The sequence below is a fragment of the Taeniopygia guttata genome, chromosome 2, assembly GCF_048771995.1.
Source record: "Taeniopygia guttata chromosome 2, bTaeGut7.mat, whole genome shotgun sequence".
Classification (NCBI taxonomy): domain Eukaryota; kingdom Metazoa; phylum Chordata; class Aves; order Passeriformes; family Estrildidae; genus Taeniopygia; species Taeniopygia guttata.
The window spans coordinates 29,083,907-29,102,700 of NC_133026.1; the positions used below are offsets into that span (position 1 = coordinate 29,083,907).

The window sequence follows — 18,794 nt, forward strand, 5'->3', positions numbered from 1 at the left end:
TGGTTTTGGCTGAAGACATCATTAGCTGCTAGTTAAATTTTTCCTGCTAAAGGAAAGAGTTTCCCAAATGGATCAAGGTAGAAGGTTTGTCCAAGATTAAAAGGCTAAATTTGAAAACAGCTTTGTGTTGTCCCCAGACGAAGTTCCAAAAGACACAAAAGGAGACAGAGCTGCTTAGGCAGAAATCCCTTTTAGAGTCCTATGAAATCACTGTAAAGAGACCAGAGTTATTTAAAAAGGATTATTTATTAAACATATTTCTTTACAAAGTACAATCAATAGTTTGCATTAAATTTTGGGGTTTGGTATTTGCCTATATGTACACGAAAGCTTATAACAGAAAATATGTCTTGATTTTACTCATGGGACACAATATAGAGTTACCTTCATATTTTGATTCCTACCAACATAAGCAGTTGATAATAGCTTTCAGTTTATCTGCTGTTTTTTCCAACTGAACATAAAGCAACAACATTTCTGTAGAGTTTCAGTATTTATCAATGTACTCAATTATGACAAAGTAGAGACAAATAATCCTTTGGAAAGTTTCCACTGAGCATGAGCAGAACATGACATTTTTGGCAGGTTACTGGACTATCCTTATGATTGTAAAAATCACTTTTTGCAGTTATAAGATAGGAAGAATTGAGGAGCTAGGTAAATTTAATAATACCCTATTAGCAGCAGTTGATAGTAAATGCAACATAAGGTTTGTTTTGTCTGTCATACAAGGATGTGTCCTAGCAGACACTATTGTATTGTTCTCTACTTGAACAAAAGTATCTGCATGTATTGTATGTCTTTGGTAAAACAAAACAAAGATATAGAGACAAAAAGCCATTTATTGTCATGAGTGACTATTGCCATCAGCTAATATGAATGCATTGCTAAAAATTAGTGAAGACAGGAAAATGCTGTAAGGTAAATATATACAGAGTTAAAATACATTTCTTATCCACTAGATAGTGATTTTGTGGCACTGTGGTTTTCAGAATATAACGTCTTTGAGAGCAATGTAATTTTCAGTGCAAGCTTAAGCAAAAATACCTGCCCGCTGTCATAAAAACGACAAACAAATCTGGAATGTTCAAAGTAAGTTTGTCTTCCACTTCTCCATCTTGAGGCACCTTTAAGACATGGCACTTACTGTAAACCATCTAAGAATCGAGAAAAGCAGACACAAAAAGCCTGAATTTTCCATAACAACTTTAAAGATCACTGCCAGAGTCACTTGCATAAGTAAACGATGCCTGTGTAAGGCTTGCCAGCAAAGCATCTTTCCTGAGAACGGAGCTGGGACACTCTGTGTATCATAAGTGTGCGTGCTCAGAGCTGTGGTCACTGTCGTGGCTGTCATCGTTGGCTAGAGAGTCCCCCGTGTGCTGGAGCCCAGCAGCGCCGATGCCGGAGAGCTCGGAGGGGAGCAGCGTGCCCTTTTTCACATTCACCAGTTCCTTCTCCCGGGCAGCTGCCCCTTGCTGGCCCCCTTTTACACGCTTCCACTTCATCCGTCTGTTCTGGAACCAAACCTTTACCTTCACAGAAGAAAGTAAACAAGTAAATAAAGATGGGGTCACTGCTGGTAAAAATTAATTCCTACCTGTAGCGCAGCACTTGGGGATTGTATTTTCCTAATGTGCCTTTCTATCTGGATGCTAAAGCTTAGCAAGCTTTCCCTGAAGATCAGGCAATTCAGTTTTGGATAGAATGTGAACACTGGGGATAATGACTGCAAGGGAGGAAAAGGGGTTACTCCTAAGAATACAGCTGGTCTATCTGCTACAGACAGTTCTGTAGGAACATCTCCGAGCCTTTTAGAAAACATTAAAAAAATAACATACTCTTGAAAAACATATTAATGCCATTTGTCAAGGAGAGAAACAAAAGAAAAATGTCTCCCATCAAGGGACTGTGCAAAAGAACATCCATTTTGAGTAACAGAACTCTTCATCAGAGGGTAGTTACTCTGCAAAGCAACTTGCCTGAAAAGCTGGCATTGCTTTCTTCTTTGTTTCTGTAAGCTGGTGATGAGTTTCAGGTGCAGCACTTTAAAGGTGCCTTTTTTTTAACTTGCTGAAGTATTTAAAAGACCATTTCTTACTATAAGAGCTTAAGACTTCCCTTTCTATTTCACAAATGTATTCAAATTATTCTAGTCAACTGATCCTTTATTCTGCTACAGTTAACCATAGACCCTGATCAATTTTTTTAGACAAATTAATTCCCCCAAAGTCAGAAGGCAATTTATAAATTTGAGTCAAAATTAGCAAATAATTTTAGATAAGAATGAAAAAGAAATTCATAACATGGAAGACTAAAAATCTATCTGTGTTTAAGTCACATTAAACCCCAAGATTTTACTCCAGCTGAAACCCATTTCCTCTCCTCCCCATCTCTGTATGGAAATATATGAGGGAAAAGTAAACCTAAATTATTTGCACTGCAAACCACAATATTTTTCAATAGCCAAAAGAAAAGGGGAAAAAAAATGATGTGCATAGCAGCTGTCAAATATATTAGACCAGATTAAAGACTGATTTCAGATCAGCTTCAAGTACTGTCACTGAAAATAGTATGAATAGAATATTGTTAGGTTTGATTCATTTAGAGTTAATGTTGCTGAAAAATCTCGTGTGTGTGTGTGTGTGTGTGTGTGTGTGTGTGTGTGTGTGTGTGTGTGTGTGTGTGTGTGTGTGTGTTTGTGTGCAGCTCTTCAGATGAAGAAGGTTCCATAGAAAAATAAAAAATGCCTGCAACACTGAACTTGGAAAAAAGCAAGAAAGCTTGCAATGATGGTATATCCTCTGCTGTGTTTAGCAGAATGTGCTTCAGAGTTTTAAAAGAATCAGCAAGCAACAGGCACAGCAGGACATATTGTACAACATGAGTAATAGAGCCACAAAAATGCTGTTTTGCTGAATCTGTCTTACACATCCAGGAAACCTCACAGTTTTTAACCTTTACTATCACTTTGAATTTTACATTAAAATTTTACTACAATTGACTGATAGATAGCATCACTATCTTTGCATATGTTTATAGGAAGGAAGAGAGATTATTTATTTTTTTAATACTCTATATTCCTGTTAAAGCCAAAGTGAGCTGTTAAAGCAAATCACTTGGGAACAGAGAAAAATGATTCCAGGTTAGTTAAGAGCCTTAAAGCAGAGCACATCTTTTCCTCTAGTCAACTCATCAGAGCCAAAAAAGTCTAGCTTGCAAAGTGAAAAATGTGTAAAAGGGAAGGTATTTATTACTGGCTCCTATGGTATTGGAAATTACCATACTTAGGACTGGTACCAGAAGTGTCCGTGGAAACAACATCTTCAAAAGGGTACAGCATTGGCAGCTTTATGGGAGAAGCGATAATGTTATTTTGTTTAATTTTTGGTTTTTTTTTTAAACAGTGAAGTTTCCCTTGCAAAAGGCACCACTCTACTTGTGCCAGATAGTGCAGTAGATGCAGCTGCAATCATTATCTGAACATACACTTTGGATTGGACCCAATTATCACAGGATATTATCAAGCTTCTTATGAATTAAGGGCCAAGATAAATTTCTTTAGTAAGAAGAAATTACAGGATTGAAGTAGTTGTTAAAAGGTTCAAGCAATTATCTGGATATTTTTATGTCCTTGAACATTCACAGAATAATTCACATGACACAAGGCATAGAACAGAGTAATAATATACAGAAAACATAGTTTCAAGAAAAATGAAAATTATGCATTTGAAGTAAAAGTTTTAGCACACAGCCTGGATGCAACCTACTTTAACTTGAAAGGAGAACTACTGGAACAGGAGACATCCTTCTGGATGTGGTCAATTCATTTGTGGATGAGAAACTTAAACTAATACTCCTGTGAGCAGTCAGACACTGTCCTGGATGGGACAGGAGTGAAGAGGATAGGATGATTACTGCCTGGCTTCTATTACAGGTGCTCATTTCTGTTCTATCACAGACAAAACTAATTCACACATCTGCTAAGATTACATTTTTGACTGTTTTCTACTGTCATTAAATAATTTATTCTGGTTTTCATTTTTTATGACAATACATTTTGGTTTTGCTTGTTATAACTCAGGCCATTGACAACAGCAGAGTTAAGAGGAGTCTGTCTCCTTGAGCATTAAACCCAAAAGATTGACCCCAACTTCCAGGTAATGGGCAACTGAATCCAGGCTGAGGAGTACTTCTTCACTCAGATCACCAACCTCCAGATCAGTCCATAAGATCATGCCTTAAAGTGCCTCCACCAGGGATTAGTAGAGGTCAGCATCTGCATATTAGTTGATATAAATCAGTTAAGGAATGATGACTTCCCTTTTCAAGAATGAGTACAAGATACATTTGCATATTCCAGCATGCAACACTATGTCTGCATGCATGGGAAACATGGCATTTGGGGAAGTTGGGCTGAAATTATTCCAGCTACCTTTGCATGCACTCTCTTGAGTGTAGAAGGAAGAAAGTAACCTTGACAATCTCGTGGGAGGAAATATACTACTGACAAACATATAGCTTTCCCATAAAGAGAAAATGGTAACAATGTTAAAAAGGAAAAAGGTTTTCATAGCTTTTTTTTTTTTGTTGTTCATTACTTTAAATAAACTGCATTTGTTTTATTTACAGAATATAAAATAAGAAATTGGCTTATTGGTATGTCAAAGATTATTCTCAGAAGCTAGAAATCATTTATAGTCGTTTATCATTGAAAATATTGTAAGTTTATTTTGATGCCATTTACTGTGTTAATGTACAGCAGGGTCTTATATAAGGGAATGCATTATACATATACAAAATATTTTTTACTATACATTTATTTATGTCCTCCATTATGAAGTATTGAAGTCCACTTTTGATCTGATCCAAAGTACCTTAATGTCAATGTGAGTTTTTTCATACAGCTCAATAGACTCTAAATGAAGACTTTAATGCTCATGTGCTAATAATATGAGACAGGTACTTCACTTGTTATTTCCTCTAGAGATCAAATTTAGATATTGGAATTCTGAACTTCCTTTGGCACTAAAGGTCAGTTATAGAGGGTATAATTGTTACTGATATGTGATCCATCGATATTTTAGTAATGGAAAGGAAGTTAAGCAAACTTTGTGTGAAGTAATTCAGAACATCAGTTTATCTTGGTTCATGGAAAAACATGCTTTTTAAACACACAACTCATTTAAATCTTTCAGGTCTTGCAAAAAACATGAATCGAAACAAAACACCCTGAGAAACATGAAGGAGAGAGGACAAAGAAAGAAGATAGAAAATAAAAGAAGTAGAATAGAATAGAATAGAACAGAGTAGAATAGAATAGAATAGAATAGAATAGAATAGAATAGAATAGAATAGAATAGAATAGAATAGAATAGAATAGAATAGAATAGAATAGAATAGAATAGAACAGAGTAGAGTAGAATAGAATAGAATAGAATAGAATAGAATAGATCGAGTGACAGTGACTGAGTGAAAGAAAAATAAATAAAAAATTTTAAAAAATATAGAGAAAAAATTTTACTGAAGTGAACTTGAAAACTTTTTGAAATTTTCCCCAGTGAAAGAAATAGTAGTGACATTTACAACATTTGCAAAAAAATATATCCTTTAAAGAAGTTTAAAAATCTACTGTGACAAACTTAATAAGATTTACAAAGCTTTTAATGTTATTTTGAAGGCTAAGTTAGCTCCAGCAGGGGTCTGACCATGCTCACCACCTCCCAGAATCAAGTCCTGATTGCCTACTGTTTATTGAAATGCACTCCCTCATCTCCACCTTTCGACTAGCACAACTTGACTGTATAGAGCAAGCGTGTGTATGCACAGAAAACAAAGGAAGTGGCGGGAAATGAGCTACATTAAAGATGATGGTAGCATTAACAGCTGTTTCTAAATCAGTGCTTATGAGCCAGTCTATTGAGCACATCTGCTTACTGGCACGAAAGCCCTGTTTCTTTTCCCTTAGTCAACAAGTTGTTTAGCATCTGCATCTCCACATCTGATGATTAGACTGTTACTTTAGATATGACTAAATTATTTCTCATCATGTATCTCCTGATCTACAAGATAAATGTTTTTGCTGTGACCAATTTATTTTAAGGTCTGCTCTGTAGGAATCATAGGAGAGGAGTCAAACAATGAGGTTGACATTGTTAGTGTCTCCAGTGCCAAAATAATTATTGCATACTTGTGATATATAGGTCCTTAGTAGTCTTAAGGGCCACACTATGGGTTGTGTTGGATGGGTATCTTTAATATAACTTCCTTATGTGGACATCAACAACTCCTTTTGATTCAAAATGTAAATATGTCCTAAACTTCTTATTTAATGCTCCTTCTTCAGCAGAGCCTTTCAGTCGTGTTAGCTTTAAGAATAATTGAATGAAAAAGTAATGACTGAATTCAAACTATCTCAGTTTTACTATCAGTTTTCTTTCTTCTTTTAAGAAAAAATGCTTTCTCTTTATAAAAGGTATTTTCTGGAAATGAAAAATTCTTTCCTAAAATCCAGTTTTCTATTCCAGGTTTTAGTGGCATGAGTCCCAAACAAGATTAAAATTTGAGGCCTGTTATCTAGAGAGCCTTAAAAATTAGATACAAGATTGCTGTGCCAGTTGTAACTATTCTTTTGTTTTAAGGGATCCATATTTCTAAGCAAGAGTCTTTGCAGTCAGTATCCTAAATTCCATGTTTTAATATAACTAACTGATATGTCATGAAGACCAAAGAATCAAGCCTTTAAAGCATTCTGCCTTGGTCAACTGTCGTCCATTTACTTTTGCTTTTATTATTTTTAAATATTTCAATTTACTTTCCTCTGATACTGACAAACATATGAATAACAAAAAATAACCCTGATTTTTCGGAATTAGAAAAAAAAATTAGGTTTACTTCTAAACTTTCTTTGGCCTTGAATACATCCCTGTTATTTTTAGAAAGTACATTTATGCTGCCAAGTTTTAAGGAAAGTCAAACTCCTGAAATTTATAGAAATCCCTGGTGTTATACAGCTGAATCTGCTGAATCTTTCCTTTTTTACATGCATACAGATAATATTTAAAAATAATAGTTTATTCAGAAACTTATAGAAGTAAATAGAAGTGTACAACCTATGAATAAATGTAAGTGATCATAGAATATGACTTGAAGAAATTCCATTTTATATTCCAAAGAAATTCTTATAAAAATCTCAAATATATTTTAGAGCTTAAAACTAATTTAAATAAATCTTAGTATTAAATGTCTTCTTAGTCATTATAAAATATTCCAAAAATCCATCACTTGAAGAAAATTGACTTATCTTTGGAAATTAAGGAGTGGTACCAGAACCTTGTGATTAAAATTACTTAAGTCACCTACTCACGTATTTAAAATGATCTGCTTCATGTTGCATTACAGAACTTTGCACTGAATGTGTGCAAGTACTTTGCAGCAGCTGTTGAGAAAAAGGGGAGGATTTGGCAGGTGCACAAAGGACAGCTGGAGCTTTTGGCACCCAGGAAGGTGTAGGAGTGAGTTCTGGTTTATCGTTACATAAAAGTCAGTTGAGATTTTGGTACTGCTTAGGTGATACATTCTCCTTTCTACCTCCCACGTTTAAACAGGGATGGAATAGACATTATATTTCAGAGGACAGCAGTAATAGCAGTACTTCATGCCAGTTTTGGCAATCTTTTCAAGCACTCAGTTTACCTCTACTCCATCCAAAGAACAGTTGCCTTCTCAACCAATGGTCTTCAAAATTGATTTCATGATCAAGCAGCTAACCTTCCTGAATCAAAACCTCTCTAAAGTTGTTTTCAGAGTTAACATATCTTAAGCAGAAAGACGAACACTATTTCAGGTATCTTTCTCCTAGTGACTGGGGTTACATAATCTAAGGATGTATTTTTTTGTAAAATTAGTCTTTCCTTTTTTTGGTTAGAGGCAAAGAAAGACAATCTGTGGGGCTGCTGCTAAAACTTCTTCTACCTTATTCTCCTACCTATTATTTTTAGAGGCCTATTCTACCTATAATTTTTAGAGTCTACTTTCATCCCTTCCTTTCCATATGTATAGTACCTAAAGGGGGCTTACAAAGACGGAGAAGGACTTTGGTAAGGGCATATAGTGATAGGACAAGAGGGAATGGTTTTAAGATGAAAGAGGGTAGGTTTAGATTAGATATTAAGAAGAAGTTCTCTACTGTGAGGCTGAGATTGCCCAGAGAGGTTGTGAACTCTCCATCCCTGCAAGTGTTCAAGACTGGAATGGATGAGGATCTGAGCAACTTGGTCTAGTGAAATATTCCCTGCACATGGGCAGTTGGAAGTAGATGATCTTTAAGGCACTCTAATCCAAACAATATTATGATCATGTGATTCCAAATCTACATAATAAATTGTGCAAAACTAATTTGTGGGGAAGATGACCTTTAGCTAAACTTTCCTCTTCTTTGTGTAGGCATTTACTTTCATGAATTACATTAGAGTATTTTACTTCATAAAAAAAAAAAAAGGTAATGTTCATCACTTTGCACCCATTTTGCACAGATCAACATTTCTCAATGGCCTGCATAAAAAAATACCTCCTTTATTCTACATGTTCATTTTTAACTCTGCAAAATAATTTGTTCTCCACTGATTTATTCTATTTCTTAAAGTGATTACAAATTACAGATTATAAATTCCTCTCTCCCTAAAGAGGTGGTAGAAGAAGCCACATCTTTCTCAACTTGAGTCTAAGAAAGACCAGGGGTAGGTAATGGCAGTGCCTCACACACTTTGTAAAAGCAGCTGTATGAGCTGCTAATGTTCCTGTCTTAATCAATATTAGCTTCTTGGCACAGGCAGAGGTTTCTCCCCACCCAGAACCTCACGGAGTTTCTCTACAGGTGTAGGGTCCATTCACAACTATCAGCTTAAAGTTCTTCAATCTTTGAATATGAATTGCTTGTTTGAATTCAATCAATACTGCAAATTAAATATGCTGATTGAATTTTTGCCATGTGATTTTTAAAAAAGAATTATCGTAAAAATCAAAATTATGTGCTAATTATAACTAAGTTTTCTAGCTGCATTCTTTCCTGAGAAAGAATAGAGGTAGCACAGTAACTCTTACTGCTGATATTTATATTGGTCAAGATAAATATCAAAGTTTTATTTTATTAAGAGTGTTACTTTAAATAAACAAAAAATCTAAAGGATTTCAAGCCACACAGACTCATTATTACAGTGTGGATAGAGTGTGCTTAACACATGGAAGTGTGGAATGAGCAGCTGCCTTTCAAAGATGTCACAGCATGACAGACAGATATGGTCAAGCCTGTCCTATCAATACATGTTTGATTTTGTTTGATTTTTGTTTGAAAATATTCACCACCTAACCTCAGAAAACTCACTTCCTAAAGTAGAAAATTAGTTATGCCAATTAATGTATAAATAGACATTTACACTTCCACAGGCTATGCATGACAAACCCATGATGGAGAAATATTTATCTCCCTTTTTTTTTGTGGCCTGTGTGAGCAAGTGAAGCTACTCTTACTTTACCAGTGAAGTCTAAAAAATGCAGTGATTAGCCTCCCTTTACCTTTGTAATGCTGAGAAGTATTTCAATAAAGTCACTTGTGATGAAATTTTGAGGTAACCAGGTCTGGAGAAAAATTCTGTAATGGTAAATTTCATGTATTAACAAGTGTGGGTTATGGTACCATACCAAAGTATAATTTAAATAATAGGGCTGCTTGTTTCCATTTCTGGCAGGAAAAAGGCATCACAAAGCTTCTTTCTTTGTGACTCATTCCATGTTGGTACCACATGCATGGAAGTCAAACACTTGATGCAAAAGCATTCTTCACTTGGATAAAATTTTGTCTTTTGCCTATGCAAAATCAATAGCTTTAGGCCTTTTATAAATGATTGGTAGCTTTCTAGGAAGATATTGGAAATTAAAGTTGAGAAGAAATAAAGCTCTCATTGCCATCAGCAGAATTTAATCTGACTAGGTGGGATTTTCCGTTTATGTTGGCAAACTGAAGCATTACATATTTGGACTGTTTATTCCGGTAACCTTAGCTTGCCTGAAGAACTGCAACATTACTCTTTTGATTAGCTCCATGCAAAAAGATCTTGTGAGATGGAAAGATCTCCTACTCTTTCTATATTTGGCAGGACCAACTCCATAAAAATGTCCATTTTGCCACTCCTCTGATACCCCAGTGCAGCTGCTTCCTCCCCTCATCCCATGGTGAGATATTAAAAAGTCTGCATGGAACCTTCTCCAAGTTTATCTGGAGGTACAAAAAAGCCAAGAATGTGTTTGTCAAGGTTACAAATATCTAGGGAGCTCAGATAGTTTTTAGTCTAACTAGCTCTTCAAAATATAATAGAGGCCTGCCAGCTGAAAATTATTAACTGCTGCCTGATCTGGGATTGTGAGTGCACTCTATAGGAGAGGGAGCAAGAATTATATGTATCTATATTTCTGGAGTTCTTACAATACCATAATAGAGCCATCCTACCACCAGATGTGCTTATAATGCTCTCAAAGTGCACTCTTAATATCTAGGCAATTGAGGCACTTATTTAATGTCATCCTCCTGTCTTGTAACTCAGGTTTCCTTTTTAGGGAGTGATGGGATTACTTCCTTCTCCTGAGCCATATGTTGTTAGGAGGTTTTTTTCTTTTTTTTTTCTTTTTTTTTTTTTGTGAAATGGCCTTCCATGAGTCATTTATGTTTGAATTTATCTTGTAAGCTAATTCAAAAGTAAAATGAAGCCTTACTTTGGTGACTGCAGAAAACTTTAATACCCTTATATAGCTTTTTAAATATGGTTAGACATATGTTTTTTTCCTACAGCTTGTTTAAATGCCAGAAAGGTAATTATGAAGTGTTAGTTGGTCAGTGCCTCATTTAATCTGTGGCGTATGGTAGAAATTTTCACTATAGTCAAGAGGAAGATAGAGATTTTTTTCAGATAATAGGCTACATGATTTATCTCACATCTTGGGGAATAACTGAAATTTGTAGCCTTAAGATGACCAAACAATACTTTCCCCAGATTATTTTGTTGTTCTTCTTTATCTGAATAATATACTTGTCTTTTTTTTTTTTTTTTTTTAAATCCTAGTGAAAAAATAATGCTAAACAAATAATGCCATCAGGGGTTAAGTCTGCTCTCAAATCTATTTTCCAGGCAGATACATTATTTCACCCAATAGCCAATGCTACTATTTTGCCATTGTACTATCTCAAGGAAGTTTCAATTCTCTGTATGCAAATTCAGTGTTTCATGAGAGACCAAGAAATCTCCCAACCAAGAGGTCTACAGCATGTGATGAGATCAAGGCTATCACTTGTGTGTTCACTTATGTCAGACAAAGGAACTATCAGCTATTGCATTTTCTGCAATGCAGCTTTGGGAAAAAATACTAAAGAAAAGTGGTTCTGCAAACAGCAATTTTCTAAAAATGCTACTTCATAGGAAATGGGAGGCATGGCAGGTAATTCCATCAATATATTTTAGGTAATTTTTTTGCACCTGTTTAAAGTAGGTATCAAATATGGTCTCCTCTGTAGGCACAGCTAATCTAAAGAAAGTAATAATGCTAGTAAAAATGAAAATAAGTGCTGTTATCTCACTCGAGGATAATGATTCATTTTGGTAATGACATTTTTGATAATGATGTAAAGACAGGTTCTGAGGAGAGTTCTCTGTCTTAACTGGAGGGAAAAGAAGTATTAGTGTCACACCATGCTCACCCTGAAGTACATTTTTAAGTCACTGGAGGAATACTGATCTAAAACAAGTAGGCAAGAAGAGCCATCTTTTGATTTATGGCAGCTTCTGAAGTCTGCCATATACCATGGAAACCCATGCCCAGATCTATGCTATTTACACCATTTTTCTACCAAAGCAATATATTTGGTTTAAAAGAGACATTTTTACTTTACAATATTACTTGGCTTCGTATGATTCAGAAACTGAAAAATATGTCCAGAATTTCCCCTCAGTGTTCACTTTTGATTAACATTACAGCTTTAATGCTTTTTTTTTTGTTTGTTTGTTTCTTCCTGTCCTTTCCTCAGACCATTTTACTGTGGGAAGATAGAGAATTGGATTCTATCAAGCTAGAAATCTTAATGCTTTCCTTTTCTAAGGTGGTGTTAAACAGGAAGGCAGGAAGGAAGGAAGGAGGGAAGGGAGTTATCTCTAGGAGCTCGGTTGTCCCTCTCTGATAATCTGGGGAAGCAGAGAAGGATTAGATTACACAATTAAATAGACGAATGACAGTGCTATAGAAATTATCATGATAATCCACAGAATGCTTAAAACGGACGCTTTGTGACAGCTGGAGAGCAGAAATACTGCCATGACTTAAATAAATTCTCTGTACTTGTGTAGCTGAACTGTGTTTTCTCCTCCAGAAGCAATATTCAATATTTACCTGTCCCTTTTCGGTATGCTAAATGCTTTTAGATTAACTATTCCATTCAGGATAGTGAACTGTCTCTTCATTTAGTTGTACTACTCAACATGATCTTTTCAGAAAAGAATATAGAATTTATTAGGGACAACACTTAAATTCTAGGACAAATCCACCGTTATTAAATATAGGGATATATCCAGCTGACTGATTCCTTTCAAAACTAGCCATCAGATATTTTTTTTAAATTTATTTATCATTGTTCAGTTTCATGCCGATTCTACCTTTGTCACCTAGACAAGAATTCATTCCTTCTTCCCTTAGCTGTCAAAATCAGGTGTGAGTCTAAATAGCACAGACAGTGGAAATGAAAAAAGGCAAAATTCTATCCATTGTTTGATACAAAATAATGTGCTTCACAAATGTAACTACCGTAATTAAGTAACTTAAAATTACCCCAGTGAAACCTGGCACTGCGGTCAAATCAAACAAGAAATTGCTGTGTTTTTCTTGAAAAGCTTGAAGGCACAGACATTTTCTAGAAGCTTTCAAAGCAAAAAGCTGTTGCATTTGCTTTTGTGAGTAAAAAGTGTGTTCATTTTTTTTTTTTAGAAAAGGCTGGATTTTTGCTGGATTCAATATATGTACCTATGGCAGGTGTTAATGAAACTCAAAAAATTGCAAATCTTACATGTAAACTTCACAATTATTATGCTATTTTGATATCTACTTTTGACTATATCATCATCTTACTGATTGCATCTAAAGCAATCCCTCATTCTCATTTTGATTCCTGAAAAAAGAATGACTGTCTATCCGTGGGCAAAAAGCTTTCTATTTTAAAATTAAAACTGTAGGAAATATTTAATCAGATTTTATGTACTTGAGGCCAGTATTCTAAATGTCTTTACTAAAACACATTTTCAAAATGTGTACATTGATGTAATTATTATTTGAAATGTGACTTCACTACCTATTTAATGTATAGAGATGAGATCTTGAAACACTTTAATACGTGTGTAACATGGATATTTCCATTAGAAATCAATGTGACAACATGCATGATGAAACTTAAGCACATGCAGAAGTGTTTCCTGGACCAGGGTTTGGTGAGCAGGAAACCAATAACAGTGATAAGAAATTCCATCATCTCCTCTGCTTTCCCAGAGCAGGGTAAGATAAAGGGGTTTAAAATGCCTGTATCCCAGTTTTGCTGGTGTTCCCATTTTTGCTGCCATCTGGAAACAGGATGTTCAGAAACTCTGCATTAATGGCCACTGCATATATTTAATAGACTGAACTAAGATGCCTCATATTTGTTGCATGCAGGCAAAAACTTGTGCATACAGTGTTTGGAACCTACCCCCTCTTCAATGAAATCAGTGTGGACAGATTAGAAAAGACATGCATCCATCTAACAGATCTATTGCTCATGCTTTTATCTTCCATCTCTGCCTAATAGATAAAATTAATCTATAATGATACATATAAAAGTATAAATTACTTTCATAGCAGAGAGATAATAAATGTATATAATTTTGCTAAACACATTCAATCTGATGTATCAACATAAGTATTAGCATTATAAAGAGGAGATTTACTGTGAAGCACTACTAATCACTGGGTACATTTAAAGTCCATTATTTTCTATCAGTACCTGTCTTTCAGTGAGGTCAAGATTTACTGCTATCTCATATCGTCTCAGCCTGGTCAAATAGTTATGATGAGCAAATTCTGCTTCTAGCTCTCTGATTTGCTCCTTGGTGAAAGCTGTCCTTTCCTTCCTGGGTTTACTGTTGACCTCTGTCTTGTAGTTTCCTTCTTGGGAATCTGAAAAAAAAAATGGCAAAAATGGATGTAATGATAAGTGTACAGCTAAAAAGAAAACAAGCCCAAAGACAACAAAATGCTAAAGTTGAATTTTTCAAAGTTTTTCTCTATGACACACACCCTTGTTTTCATTCCTATGGATTCTTTGTTGTAAATCAGGAAAGCAGAAGTAATTCTGACAGACTTGATCTGCTGCTTACGTTGACACACGTCAAACTCTATCTTAAAACCTTGCAGTGTTTCATTTTCTAACAATTCTCTAAAGAATTTCTCCAAAGCTTCAATTCCTTCCCACTGTTAGCAACTCTAAGTGCATCCAACCAGTACAGGATATGTATCACTTGATTACTGTATAATGAGTAATAGTTCAAGAATCTCTTTCCCCTATCATTTCACTAATACCGTAAGCCAAAGCTGTTTTACAGCAGACACTTTAGGGTTTAGTGCAGTTACACTTTCAGGGAAAGCTAACAGACAAAGCACAGGAAACTGAACACACGTCAAAAGGAAGTTGGTCCTATCCCATGTCCCATGGGATCTTCAACTCATGCTATGGTGCAGGTAGGAACTTTTTGGCACAGCTGTATCAGTATAGGAAATTTGCTGCCACCGAAGCTCATTACTTAAGCAATACTTTGGCTGCAATGAGAGGAGCTTTGCTGAAAGTTTCATTATCATCCTCATAATTCTTTTTACTCTCAGAAACAGGTCTATTTGGTCCTGACCCAAAGTACTGAACTCAGTGACAGTCATTCTATTGCTGTCAGTGAAGTCAGCTTAAATAAATGAATGTTCAAATCATAAGGAAAAAAAAAAAAAAAAAAAAGGGAGAGTGGAAAGAAAAAACAAGGAAAGAAGAAGAAAAAAAGACCAGACATTTGTAAGTTTGGGTATGATACAACACCTATAAATCCAAAATTAGCAAGAGATCAGTACAAGTATCATTAGTCAAATTCTGGCCTCACGAACCATCTTAAAAATGTCACCAATTAATTCACACTTCAGCTGCTGATTTAAATAGAAACGTGCATCAACATCCAAATGAACTGGCGTGCAAAAAAATCACTCCCTGGGACTCTGTGTCAGATGAATCATCGGCATGCCTGAGCCTGTCCAACTGGCCAGTGAGTCTGGTTTCAAATCTACATTCTATAAAGGTATAAGAATGTTTTCACTTTTTATCAGTCACTCTGTTACTTGGAAGGGAACTTTGGGGTTTTTTTTAATGAGAACTGTTGATTCTTGACTCAGTGCTATAGTCAATAATTTAAAATATTTTAAAGCTAATGGCTGCATGTCACCAAACCTCTACTTTTGCTGACAGGGCACACAGAGCTTTGCTCCAAATGTGAAGTGTAGTGCTGGCTGTATGGCTGAGGGCATCCACCAAAGTTGTTGAGTGTATCTGGGAGTTATTCAGCCACAAGTGGAGTAGGGATTTCATAGGGCAGGAAATTAGATGGCAGACCCATTGACGTAGTGTGAGGCCAAGATCTATTTCCAAACTCAACATAGAAAACTTGATATTTCAAAACTACTTTACACCTAGAAATTCATATTTCTTCCTTTATACTATTAGGCAAACCAGAGTCACTGTAACTTCTCTCTACATTTTTATGTTTCAGTAACATGCACTTTGGTTTTTTGCCTTTAAATTTCTCTGTCTGCCGTCCCATTATAAGGTCCCAATACTAATAGATCACCTGAATTTAAATACTTAAACCTGTATATACCCATTCCATTGAATCACTGAAGAGAGATACCTCAATCATTATTCTTGCCATTTTGGCTTATCATCCTTATACTGTCAGATGTGCTTCACACAGGTTTGAAAGCAGATGGGTGTGCATAGTCATTATGTGCTGCATGACAGAGGAATGAATTTTATGCAAGTAATTTCTAAAGTCCTCTTGTAACTGTCCTGGTCACCCTGTGCCTGTGTGAGGCCATGAGCCAAGAAGTCTTCTCATGTCAGTACTTGCTGTAAGAAAGATCCATGGCTCACTGCTTTTCCGACTGGACGTTGTGACCTTAAATAAAAGAAAGTAATGTAACTCTGCTGAAAGCAGAATTTGGAGATGTACACAGAAACCTGGGACAGGTCCAAAGGGTTCACTCCCTCTCAATACCAAGGTAAATGCAACAGAGCAACTGGAACCCCAGGAAATCTGTGTCAACAAAAATATGCCCAGCAAGACAACAGTATTTTGCTTAATGCGTTTGAGATATTGAAAATATATCTAAAAAGAGACTTAAATGGATACTAGTTAGGTGGTCATGAGTCTCTTGCTGTCATCTGACCTGCTTGCTGCAGTGTTGCTGTGGTTCATGTACAGTTGCTTTTTATGTCCTATTGACATTGTACTGCTTGGAATTTTAGTTTTAAAATTTGGGGTTGTTTTAATTTCCAAGGAGAAAGAATCAAGGTTTACGAATAGGTTGTTGTTTTTTTTTACAGTCTTTATAAAGCCAAGATTGGGAACTCCCATCTCTTTCTGACCTTCAGGACTCTCTTCGTATCACCTGACTAGCTTCTCTTTGGTGGAAAATGGGTGGGAGACTTGGAAGAGATTCTTGGCAGAGCTCACATCTGCCTACATCTGTTTTGCAGCTGTTGCAACTAAGGCAAGAAAAAGGTCCCAAGAACCTTAGTTTTCTTCTACTGGCTACATCTTATGCCAAGTAGTAGGTGTAGAGGCAGAGAACAAAGCCTAGGGAGAACTCAGTTAGACTACTTGCCTCTCAAAAGACACACATAAAACACATACAGATGGTACTAACCACTTGATGAAAAATACAGTAATCTATATTGTCTGTCTTTTGCCTTCTGCCAGACAAATTCTGGCACACTTTCAGAAGATGTAGCCTACATGCAGGTATTTGTACCTTATCAGTCTCTCTTTTGGAAACCTTTGTTCTTTAGATGTCAAGTAATGTAGGCAGTTAAACACTGCTTTGAGGGATGCAGGTCATGCCTTTTCTTAGAATTGTTTTTATCACTTTTAACAAACTCCAAGCAGCATCTTTAATATCTCCTGTTAGACAAAAATACTTGCTGGTAACTGATGTAAGAAGGTACCATTTGGAAAGACATTCAGAGTTATAAATGGCTGTTCCACAAATCTTTGAAGACTAAGATTTTTGCCAAATTTAATAACAGCTCAAGATTTATGTTTTAAAAAATCATTCCTAATCACACTACTCCCCACCCTCAAAAGTTGCTTCTGCTTTACTTTAAGGAATGGTTTATTCTTAATCCAAACATCTGTATTATCCCAGGAGAGTTTCTATTTCCTTCTCTCTACATCAAGAGCTGAAGCATGCCAAGCAAACACAGGATCAAACTCCTATGTGTAGAATATGAACAGTGATAATTTTGATGTTTTTACTTCTGATACATGCCTAAGGGAAAAAAAAAAGACTAATCACAGAACATGGAAAGAGACTAGTGGGGATATCTATGTTACAGAGATCTGCTAGTAACCAGGTAGGGTCAGAATCAAAGGTAAAATGCCCCTATTTTTTTCTTGGATTAGTTCAACAGCTGACATACCTTCATCTCTCAGAGAGAAATGAACATTCAATTAATACCAGTAATGTAAATACCCAGACAAAAAAATTTCAAAAAAAAATCAGATTGCTAGTGTTCTATTGGTAGTTACAGAATATCAACACTGAGAGTGAGTAGTTACAATAACCACTAATGATTTTTGACAAAAAGGCCATAAGAATTTCACCTTTATTGCTCAATATTCAGGTTTTCATCTTTCACTAACAGTTGCCAACACTTACCCTTGAAAAACCCCAGCACTAGCAAATAATTTCTAAATTTATTTCAGTATTAATTTGTAGTGAAATTGGATAAATTATTTGTCCTTAATTGAATATCTTCCAATAAATGGTGATCAAGTGTTGGCCGAAAACAACTACTACATAGGTATCTAGTTTGAAATGAAGCAATCTATGCACAGTATTAAAAGCAAAAATCTTGCTACTTCTGAGTATTTTAATGTTTTATGAAAGAATATTTCTTTCAAATAAAAATCTTTGACATTTGTTTAAATAACTGATATGTAATAGAACCTCCTAAAAATCAAAAGAACACAATAATGATATGTGATTAAATTCAAAATGATTGCTTACTTTTCTTTTTCTTTTGACATATGAACAATATGAACTAAGGGAAAAGTAGCAAGGAGATAGTGCAAAGGTGTCCATACAGTTCCTATTTTTTTGCCAAAAACTACGTGTGAGAGCAAGATTTACCAAGAAACAGTCGCCTCAAGACATTTTTGACGTTTAATACAGAATATTAAGAAGTTTTTATATTACTTTTTTTTAATAAATTTTCAATTCAAAGTTGCTCAGAATTAATATGAAAACTTACTCTGTATCCAAAACACTGCTTTTTGCTTTGGAGGTTCATAAATTAAACCTTTACTCCCTACTTTTGTGTATAATCTTTGTACAAAATTAAAAATAAGTCTATGTATCTACGTTTACTTTGATGCACCTATTCTTATTTGCACCAAATTTTGCAGACTTTATTAATC

General features: G+C 35.3%; 1 protein-coding gene across 1 annotated transcript in view; it reads right to left on the minus strand.

Annotated features, from left to right (window-relative positions):
* Positions 1-227: 227 nt before the first annotated feature.
* Positions 228-18,794, minus strand: part of MEOX2 (mesenchyme homeobox 2) — a 52,284-nt gene continuing 33,717 nt past the window's right edge. Inside the window, exons 2-3 of the mRNA XM_002188096.7 lie at positions 14,069-14,241; positions 228-1,535 (exon numbers count right to left, since the gene is read on the minus strand). Coding sequence (XP_002188132.2) covers positions 1,311-1,535; positions 14,069-14,241 — 398 coding nt within the window. The 3' untranslated portion in view covers positions 228-1,310. The remainder of the gene's footprint in view (positions 1,536-14,068; positions 14,242-18,794) is intronic.